This window comes from Oncorhynchus clarkii, chromosome 16, assembly GCF_045791955.1.
Source record: "Oncorhynchus clarkii lewisi isolate Uvic-CL-2024 chromosome 16, UVic_Ocla_1.0, whole genome shotgun sequence".
In the NCBI taxonomy this organism is placed as follows: Eukaryota; Metazoa; Chordata; class Actinopteri; order Salmoniformes; family Salmonidae; genus Oncorhynchus; species Oncorhynchus clarkii.
The window spans coordinates 33,211,230-33,222,692 of record NC_092162.1 but is presented as its reverse complement, the minus strand read 5'-3'; the positions used below and the strand labels follow the sequence as shown (position 1 = coordinate 33,222,692).

Sequence of the window (11,463 nt, the reverse complement as noted above, 5' to 3'; positions counted from 1 at the left end):
ATAAGTATTTGGTCACCTACAAACAAGCAAGATTTCTGGCTCTCACAGACCTGTAACTTCTTCTTTAAGAGGCTTCTCTGTCCTCCACTCGTTACCTTTATTAATGGCACCTGTTTGAACTTGTTATCAGTATAAAAGACACCTGTCCACAACCTCAAACAGTCACACTCCAAACTCCACTATGGCCAAGACCAAAGAGCTGTCAAAGGACACCAGAAACAAAATTGTAGACCTGCACCAGGCTGGGAAGACTGAATCTGCAATAGGTAAGCAGCTTGGTTTGAAGAAATCAACTGTGGGAGCAATTATTAGGAAATGGAAGACATACAAGACCACTGATAATCTCCCTCGATCTGGGGCTCCACGCAAGATCTCAGAGAGCTGGGACCAAAGTAACAAAGCCTACCATCAGTAACACACTACGCCGCCAGGGACTCAAATCCTGCAGTGCCAGACGTGTCCCCCTGCTTAAGCCAGTACATGTCCAGGCCCGTCTGAAGTTTGCTAGAGAGCATTTGGATGATCCAGAAGAAGATTGGGAGAATGTCATATGGTCAGATGAAACCAAAATATAACTTTTTGGTAAAAACTCAACTCGTCATGTTTGGAGGACAAAGAATGCTGAGTTGCATCCAAAGAACACCATACCTACTGTGAAGCATGGGGGTGGAAACATCAGGCTTTGGGGCCCCAGTTTTTCTGCAAAGGGAGCAGGACGACTGATCCGTGTAAAGGAAAGAATGAATGGGGCCATGTATCGTGAGATTTTGAGTGAAAACCTCCTTCCATCAGCAAGGGCATTGAAGATGAAACGTGGCTGGGTCTTTCAGCATGACAATGATCCAAAACACACCGCCTGGGCAACGAAGGAGTGGCTTCGTAAGAAGCATTTCAAGGTCCTGGAGTGGCCTAGGCAGTCTCCAGATCTCAACCCCATAGAAAATCTTTGGAGGGGGTTGAAAGTCTGTGTTGCCCAGCAACAGCCTCAAAACATCACTGCTCTAGAGGAGATCTGCATGGAGGAATGGGCCAAAATACCAGAAACAGTGTATGAAAACCTTGTGAAGACTTACAGATAGCGTTTGACCTCTGTCATTGCCAAGAAAGGGTATATAACAAAGTATTGAGATAAACTTTTGTTATTGACCAAATACTTATTTCCCACCATAATTTGCAAATAAATTCATAAAAAATCCTACAATGTGATTTTCTGGATTTTTTCTAATTTTGTCTGTCATAGTTGAAGTGTACCTATGATGAAAATTACAGGCCTCACTCATATTTTTAAGTGGGAGAACTTGCACAATTGGTGGCTGACTAAATACTTTTTTGCCCCACTGTATGTATGCATGTATGTATGGATCATAATGTATTTACTGTTTTATTAACATGTTTTCAAGTACTGGTGACAAAACATGCATTCCGATTATTGCATAGATTGTAATGGACACATATGAAAGTTGTACTAATTATGATGAGCTAATGCCAAGCTAATTGCCAGCTATGTGTGGCACCATGTTTGTTGACATCATACAATGCATTCTGATTGTCATGTAAACGTCTGTCAGTCCAAAGATGTTATAACAAAACGAGGTGAAGGGATGGTTCGCTCATCTTTCGAGTAAACATCCGGAAGTGAATGATGTAAATAAATTATGGTAGACGACACACCCCGCTCAACACGCATACTGCAAACAAACCCAACTAATCTTGTAACCTCTTATCTTTGACGCTAAAAAACAAATATGGTGGCACGCATAAACTACCCATCATCAGATTACTTTAGATTTTTAGAACGTGTTTTACTCAATTATTTTGATCAATGGTGAGGTCATCCGTGATGTGATAAATTGTAAATAGTAATTGCTATTAGTTCATTCATATTTTGATTTCTGTCAGCCGAGAGTTAGCTAAATATGACCGCTTTAGTTAGGTCACTCTTACCTCAGTTAGCGCTACGACTAATGTAGCCTACATTTTCCAGTTTGGAAGAGAATTGTGTTATGCGGTCTCTACTTCTGTGAATGTCTGAACATTTGAGGACATAACATTGTAAAGACTGTGTTTGTGCCAAAACAATTCTGTGAAAAAAAAACAGTGTAACCAGCTCAAACGCTGACTGTTGTATCAATCGTAAGGGGACATTCTAAATAAGTGTTCTAATCACACCGGTTTGAGCGTACACTGCAGGGACCACTGTAGAATGATCACCTGTGTATGTGTCAAAAGGTCTACTTTAGTCAAAACCGCAAAAATAAAGCCTTTAAACTGTATAACTAATCAATGCACCATGTTATATCTGGAGTACTTCTCCTGTCTTATCTGGTTTCCTGTGTGATTTTTTAAGTATGCTCTCTCTAATTCTCTCTTTCTTTCTCTCTCTCAGAGGACCTGAGCCCTAAGACTATGCCTCAGGACTACCTGGCATGGTGACACCTTGCTGTCCCCAGTCCACCTGGCCGTGCTGCTGCTCCAGTTTCAACCGTTCTGCCTGCGGCTATGGAACCCTGACCTGTTCACCGGACGTGCTACCTGTCCCAGACCTGCTGTTTTAGAGACAGCAGGAGCGGTAGAGATACTCTCAATGATCGGCTATGAAAAGCCAGCTGACATTTACTCCTGAGGTGCTGACTTGTTGCACCCTCGACAACTACTGTGATTATTATTATTTGACCCTGCTGGTCATTTATGAACATTTGGACATCTTGGCAATGTTTTGTTATAATCTCCACCCGGCACAGCCAGAAGAAGACTGGCCACCCCTCATAGCCTGGTTCCTCTCTAGGTTTCTTCCTAGGTTTTGGCCTTTCTAGGGAGTTTTTCCTAGCCACCGTGCTTCTACATCTGCATTGCTTGCTGTTTGGGGTCTTAGGCTGGGTTTCTGTACAGCACTTTGAGATATCAGATATGTAAGAAGGGCTATATAAATACATTTGATTTGACCATCATACCAGGTCAATTAATGTTTAAAAACAAACAAAAAATATGAATAAAGATATTTGGCTACAGAAGTGCCCTTTCTTACCAATCTCTACAGCTTCAGTCCAAAAACGAATCCTGTGAAATGACGTCAACACATACTGGGGGAGTTACTGGCTAGCTAAGCTAACGAACTAGCTATGTCGGTTGTGGCTCACATGACCAGAATGACACAGACAAACCACCAAAGGCACTCCCTATTTCTGTTTGAATATTGAGAAAGGGGTGGAGTTGGTCAGTTGTTCGTGCCCAAAGTCGACCTTTAAAATATCAAAAAGGCACTCATTTCCCGGAACGACCCTTTTGGCTTAAGTAACCTTCTGTCATACCAAATGTAACATATCATACTAATTGGCGGGTCGGAGATTTACAGTTACTATGTTATGTCTATTCTCTGAGGCCATGCTGGACCTTGCGTAATTATCATTCACCAGTCATTTTCATTTCACTCGTTTTTATTTGAGGTTAAATGAGGCTGCTTCCAATCATATAGAACCTTATTAGAATAATTTAGGGCATTTCCAGTAAAGTATAAACTCTGCTGCTCTGTATCAATGAGGAACACTCTCCCAACTGTCACTAAAACCATGTCTGGATTCTTCCATACTGAAAACATGACCATGTATAAACAATTTGAAGTAATAAATGCCAAAGTTGATGTGACAGTTGATGCTAGAACAAACATGTTTATGTCCCATTGAAGAGTTTTTTGTGAGGTTCTGAGTGCTGAAGGTCGTGTCATGCTTCTCTTCTAAAGTCTTCTATGAAAGTCTCTGACGTGTTGAGAAGGACGTCACTTACTCTTGGTTTTGTCCGTCTGGCTGTTTTTACTTTTGGTCTTGGCAGGAAACAAGCGCAGCAGGGCAAATGCTGGGGATAAGGTCTGGCCTTGAAATGGTGGGTTGGTTACATCTTTCACCATAATCACATATTCACCTATGGCAGAGAGAAAAAAGCAATTCAAATGTAAATATTAAGTGACATTGTACTCCCAACTCACAAAGGTTGAGGAAATATGGGTCTAGTCATCAATGGGTTAACAGGTTGGCTGGTGGCTTCAGACTTGGTGCTCCCTAGGGTCAAAGGGACTTTGTTTGATACAGAAGGTTGGCATTGACTGCTGCAGTGATATGACCTTGTCTGAGACGAGGGGACAGTTACATTTCCATAATGTTTAACAGTATCAACACAATCATTTTGATCTGGATTAAATATCCTTTAGTCCCTGAAGAAAATAATGAAGCTAATGCTAACTATAGCTGGTTGAGTTCATGCTTTATGTTGGATTCCATGAATGAAATCAAACCATAAATGACAGCACATAGGCAATGCAGTACCACAGCGATTGCACAGATAGAAAGGCTGTTCAAAAGCAAATGGTTCGCCACATGTGCAGAAAGATCACATCTGAGTTCACTTTCTTTCTTCCTTTGTCCTCTGGTAATAGGGCGGCGCACAATTGGCCCAGCGTCATCCAGGTTTGGCAGGGGTAGGCCGTCATTGTAAATAAGAATTTGTTATTAACTGACTAAAAAAATTGTCAATCCGCCTTGCGTATATACTCACCAGAAAGAGCGAGGCGGAGAGAGAGGGGACTATCACAGCTGACAGGGCATATCCCATGACATCACACTGTGTCCTGTAAATCCGCTGGGTTAACATGGCACAAAGACATCAGAGCCCTGGCCCTCTAGGCCGATAGGTTCCTCAGCTGTTGTCCTCTGGCCAACCGCTCCAGTCCACAGAGAGCTCAGCAGCAGTGGCAGCCAGGCGATCGTTTTACCGTGGGGCAGGCATTCTTCCTCCGGGCTATCACTTCATCATGGTTGCATCCCAAATAGCATCCTATTCCCTATGTAGTGTATTACTTTTGACCAGGGCACTATATAGCCCCCATAGGGCTCTGGTAAAAAAAAATTGTGCACTAGTGAAAAGGGTGCAATTTGGGATGTATACCATGCCTCCACACAGCGGCAAAGGTAGTGTTATGAGATAGAGGAATTAGGTCTGTAAGCTTAGGGGGTATAGTATCTATAGCGGGTAGGCTCCCCGAACATAAGCCCCACTTCCTGAGTTATGGGCCCGCCACACATGTCCCCTGACGTATGAAATATCACCGTCGCTGGCTGAATGACTTGCTGAAGGAGAGTTTTGTGTCTTGTGTGTGAGAGGGTATAAAAGGCAAAATCTAAAACAGTTCGGAGAATATTCTTAACTTAAAGTGCAAGTCAAATTATTCTTAATTATTTCTTATTCAAACTTTCGTATAGATAAACTATGTACAACTCATATACCATGCATAAGTAACTAGGGGAACGTCTAAATTTCACTTTTTTTGTTCACAATTGGTTGAACGTGCACGCAGACAGTATGCTAGTTAAATGCTAGATATGCTAGTTAAACATAATGCAGAGTGAGATTTCTCACACTTCGTATTGTGTTTGATCCTCCATCTTAGATAGCGTGTCCTTAGGCAAGGCTGGAAATATCATTAAGGAAAAATAAATCTACAAAACACTGAAGAGAGCATCTTTAGTTCCAAAAGCAGGAGGAACGCAAAATTACAGAGCTGCTGCCTGTTCCCTGCTCCTCGCCACAATGCTCCCAGAGACGACCAAGGAAAACATCCACAGAGGTCTACAGCAATGGAAATAAAACTCCAGCATGCAGGTTACTTCAGAGGGGAAGGGATATGGGCGGACAGGTGCTCAGTTTCTGCATGGTCGTCACCAATCTAATTTCATATCCTTCCATATATTTATGTATTTTTATACATGAAACACTGTGAAAGGAGAGGGTAATGGAAATGCTGTAGGAAGCTCCGCTCGGTTATTATCTGTTAAACACTTGCCTTATACTTTCCTTTCATTTTTGTTTTTGATTTGCTTTCCACTTTGTTGCCAGGAGTCTGAAAGAAAGTTTCAATTCTTGAAAATGAGCAAAAGGCTTTACCTTGACCATAGGGCAGGTCTGACTTAATCTCACTTGGTAGAAGAGTCATGTCCATAGGGGGCACAAGGGCACGTGCCCCCTCACATTTTTCAGATGTTAAAGGGCAAGTCCACCACTTTTCAAATCATTTTCATTATCTCCAGCACAATACAAGTCAAGTCAAAGTCCAAAGGGCTTCTTAACAGCTTCTACCCCCAAGCCATAAGACTCCTGAACAGCTAATCAAAGGGCTACCCAGACCCCTCTTTTACACTGCTGCAACTCTGTTTATAACCTATGCATAGTCACTTTAACTCTACCTACATGTACATATTACCTCAATTACCTCAACTAACATGTGCCCCCGCACATTGACTCTGTACCGGTACCCCCTGTATATTTATTTATTTAACCAGGAAGGGCTCATTGAGATTTGAAATCTCTTTTTCAAGAGCGTCCTGCCAAGATAGGCAGCACCATGTCATTACACAATTACAGACAGACAACATGAAAAACTACAAGTAATCTAGTAAAAACCATAGAATTCACAAGTGTATAACAAAATCATAAAACAGCAAATTAAAAACATTGACAGGTCAGGGAATCAGCCTCAAAATATAGACTCGCTTGTTATAAAATGTCTAGAAACTGTCTAGAAACTTGTTTTCTTACTTTTTAATCCTACCCTGTGATGTCACAGAGAAGCATTTTTTTAGGACCTTGATTCTTACAGTGCCTTGCGAAAGTATTCGGCCCCCTTGAACTTTGCGACCTTTTGCCACATTTCAGGCTTCAAACATAAATATATAAAACTGTATTTTTTTGTGAAGAATCAACAACAATTGGGACACAATCATGAAGTGGAACGACATTTATTGGATATTTCAAACTGTTTTAACAAATCAAAAACTGAAAAATTGGGCGTGCAAAATTATTCAGCCCCCTTAAGTTAATACTTTGTAGCGCCACCTTTTGCTGCGATTACAGCTGTAAGTCGCTTGGGGTATGTCTCTATCAGTTTTGCACATCGAGAGACTGACATTTTTTCCCATTCCTCCTTGCAAAACAGCTCGAGCTCAGTGAGATGGATGGAGAGCATTTGTGAACAGCAGTTTTCAGTTCTTTCCACAGATTCTCGATTGGATTCAGGTCTGGACTTTGACTTGGCCATTCTAACACCTGGATATGTTTATTTTTGAACCATTCCATTGTAGATTTTGCTTTATGTTTTGGATCATTGTCTTGTTGGAAGACAAATCTCCGTCCCAGTCTCAGGTCTTTTGCAGACTCCATCAGGTTTTCTTCCAGAATGGTCCTGTATTTGGCTCCATCCATCTTCCCATCAATTTTAACCATCTTCCCTGTCCCTGCTGAAGAAAAGCAGGCCCAAACCATGATGCTGCCACCACCATGTTTGACAGTGGGGATGGTGTGTTCAGCTGTGTTGCTTTTACGCCAAACATAACGTTTTGCATTGTTGCCAAAAGTTCAATTTTGACCAGAGCACCTTCTTTCACATGTTTGGTGTGTCTCCCAGGTGGCTTGTGGCTCCCAGGTGGCTTGTGGCAAACTTTAAATGACACTTTTTATGGATATCTTTAAGAAATGGCTTTCTTCTTGCCACTCTTCCATAAAGGCCAGATTTGTGCAATATACGACTGATTGTTGTCCTATGGACAGAGTCTCCCACCTCAGCTGTAGATCTCTGCAGTTCATCCAGAGTGATCATGGGCCTCTTGGCTGCATCTCTGATCAGTCTTCTCCTTGTATGAGCTGAAAGTTTAGAGGGACGGCCAGGTCTTGGTAGATTTGCAGTGGTCTGATACTCCTTCCATTTCAATATTATCGCTTGCACAGTGCTCCTTGGGATGTTTAAAGCTTGGGAAATCTTTTTGTATCCAAATCCGGCTTTAAACTTCTTCACAACAGTATCTCGGTCCTGCCTGGTGTGTTCCTTGTTCTTCATGATGCTCTCTGCGCTTTTAACGGACCTCTGAGACTATCACAGTGCAGGTGCATTTAAACGGAGACTTGATTACACACAGGTGGATTGTATTTATCATCATTAGTCATTTAGGTCAACATTGGATCATTCAGAGATCCTCACTGAACTTCTGGAGAGAGTTTGCTGCACGCCCAATTTTTCAGTTTTTGATTTGTTAAAAAAGTTTGAAATATCCAATAAATGTCGTTCCACTTCATGATTGTGTCCCACTTGTTGTTGATTCTTCACAAAAAAATACAGTTTTATATCTTTATGTTTGAAGCCTGAAATGTGGCAAAAGGTCGCAAAGTTCAAGGGGGCCGAATACTTTCGCAAGGCACTGTATCTTTTTAACCAGAGATCATAGAAACACACCATTTTCACATATCTGGTATGGAGCTGGAAATAATAAATGAGGTTGAAAAGTGGCGGAATTACCCTTGAAATGAATTACTAAACTTCATTTTCAAGCGCACATTTTCTCACAATTATTTAGAAAAAGATCTGTCATCTGTACTTTGCGGAGGGGCCACACTGACTGGACCACGCAAAGAGTACCCCCGTTCTCCCTAGTAAGCGGTTCACTCCAAGGTGCACCACAGAGCAAAAGATATGCTACGGTAGTGGAGGAGGAGAAAGAGTTTTCAATGACAAACACAATGTTTGATTTTCGCTGCTGTTGATGGGCAGGACTCACAGGAGGTATGTTTGTAAATTAATTTGATCAAGCTATTGATTCCTTCTTGATGAATAAATAAAACAAACATGTTTTGTTGTATCTTTGTAACACTAGCCACCTAGCAATTTTATGAAGTTGGCTTTAGCTAGCCAGCTAGATACTGTTGAAGTCGGAAGTTTACATACACTTAGGTTGGAGTCATTAAAACTTGTTTTTCAACCACTCCACAAATGTCTTGTTAACAAACTATAGTTTTGGGAAGTCGGTTAGGACATCTATTTTGTGCATGACACAAGTAATTTTTCCAACAATTGTTTACATACAGATTATTTCACTTATCATTCACTGTGTCACAATTCCAGTGGGTCAGAAGTTTAAATACACTAAGTTGACTGTGCCTTTAAACAGCTTGGAAAACTCCAGAAAATGATGTCATGGCTTTAGAAGCTCCTGATCGGCTAATTGACATAATTTCAGTCAATTGGAGGTGTACCTGTGATGTGATGAAATAAATAAAATCTGAAATAAATCTCTCTACTATTATTCTGACATTTCACATTCTTAAAATAAAGTGGGGATCCTAACTGACCTAAGACAGGGAATTTGTACTAGGATTAAATGTCAGGAATTGTGAAAAACTGAGTTTAAATGTATTTGGCTAAGGTGTATGTAAACTTCCGACTTCAACTGTAGGTTCCCAATCTCCCAACCTCATAACTAGCTACCAAGCCATTTCAGACTATCAATCATCAAGTTAGAGTAGCTTGTCTAGTAGCTTGTCTATCTTAGCTGGCATGTCTGCTGGCAAGGTTGCTAGACTTTAGAAAATACTCATATTGCTTAAATTCTTGGGTTGTGACACTATATACCAGTGTAGCAGTTTTACTAAACTCCTAAGGCATAAGCGTTCTTAAAGAATCAATGTGCATCATTCATTAAAATGACAATTGAAAAGGTAAAAAGCTATGCTTAGATGACCTATGCAGGATTATTATTTTACATAGAATTGGGCATAATGATTGTGCTCTAGATTACAGATGTTTGAAAAACTCGCAGACTTCCGGAGGGCCTCCCCCCCATCCTCACGTACTTCGTGCCCCCTCTAAAATAATGGGTGCAAGACGCCTGTGTCACCTGGCCTCACACTCCTGCTGTCAATGGAGCTTTTCTTTGTGTTGCTGGTAAAACAAGACCCCGTGCTTGACCTGCAGAGAGAGAGAGAGAGAAAGAGCTTCATCAATTCATTTAAAGAACATCACGGAATCGGGACCTACAAATGAATCGATTAAACTGGGCACAGAGCCCATTTAATCCACTGTTATCTATTGCCACAAAAAACCCAGTGTACCTTCACAAATATTTTAGCATGGGAAAGATAGAATCAAACAGTAGATATTATGTTTTTGGCGGAGTACGGAAGAGCGGAAAGAGATCTTACAGAGTAGTAAGGGTCTTGCTATCTCGACTGCATTGATACATACATGCATGCAATTCCCACTTTAATAATGGGAATTGATGGGAAATGATGTAAATATATCACTAGCCACTTTAAACAATGCTACCTTATATAATGTTACTTACCCTACATTATTCATCTCATATGCATACGTATATACTGTACTCTATATCATCGACTGTATCCTTATGTAATACATGTATCACTAGCCACTTTAACTATGCCACTTTGTTTACATACTCATCTCATATGTATATACTGTACTCGATACCATCTACTGTATCTTGCCTATGCTGCTCTGTACATCACTCATTCATATATCCTTATGTACATATTCTTTATCCCCTTACACTGTGTACAAGACAGTAGTTTTGGAATTGTTAGTTAGATTACTTGTTGGTTATTACTGCATTGTCGGAACTTGAAGCACAAGCATTTCGCTACACTCGCATTAACATCTGCTAACCATGTGTATGTGACAAATAAAATTTGATTTGATTTGATGAACGCTGCATAAGATCAAAAAGATATTGAGAGGGCCATAAGAGAGGATTATAGACCTCACCAGCTTGTAGTCCAAAAAACTATGGCGAAAAATTAATGGGGAAAGAATAGGTTTTTGGGTAAACAATGAAAATAAGGTCCGAGATTAACACACGCTTAGGAGATCTTATTTTGTTCTATGAAATAATATCCGTCAGTTAACATGACCTTTATGAAGCCTTTATGTGCTTTTTTAAATTACATAAATGCTTGAAAATTGTACGTTTGCTGATGAAGATGATCTCATAGAACAAAACGTATAAGATCTCCTAAGCCTACGTTTACCACAGACCTTATTTTCTGAGTTCATCCAAAAACTCAGGTGGGCAACTTTCACTGGGGACGGGGGGGGACATGATCCCCCCCACATTCTAAAATTGCTTTATCATTGCACAGTGATACAAAAAGCACCTCACAGTAGTTGGTTAAGCTGTTTGGCGTTCTGAAAGGCTGGCTTATAAGACAAGCACGGTGCTGCTGGCCAGCTGCTGTCTGTGTGTGTGTTGCGCGTTTTGCTCCAAGTTGTAAAAGCAAACAGAGTAGAAACTGGCTACTCTTTATTTGATGGATGTAGCCGGCAAGGTAACTGCTTTTTGACTTAAAATGTTAAAAAGTATTTGTTCCCAGGGCTGAGTATTGTAACTGACATGTACCGTTAGCTAATGTTTCATCCCCTCTCAACTGATGTTCTGTCTGAAGGGAATGAACTAGCTAGCTAGCTATTACGGTAGCTACTAGAGCCAGTTCAGCTCTGTTAGGCAGCAGTATCTAACAGCTGTTGGGTGTATGGAAAAGTTTTGTAGGCGTTTTTTGTTTTTTTTAAATGTACCACTAGCTAACTTTAGCTATTATTTTTGTCTCAATCACACGAGACCTGAATCAAACAATGAA

The 11,463-nt window shown here is 40.7% G+C and overlaps 1 protein-coding gene across 1 annotated transcript in view; it reads right to left on the bottom strand.

The window, feature by feature from the left end:
* Positions 1–3,466: 3,466 nt before the first annotated feature.
* The window catches only part of LOC139367565 (MORN repeat-containing protein 1-like), a 75,835-nt gene continuing 67,838 nt past the window's right edge, over positions 3,467–11,463 (bottom strand). Inside the window, exons 13-14 of the mRNA XM_071105817.1 lie at positions 9,708–9,778; positions 3,467–3,915 (exon numbers count right to left, since the gene is read on the bottom strand). Of these exons, the coding sequence (XP_070961918.1) occupies positions 3,773–3,915; positions 9,708–9,778 (214 nt within the window). The 3' untranslated portion in view covers positions 3,467–3,772. The remainder of the gene's footprint in view (positions 3,916–9,707; positions 9,779–11,463) is intronic.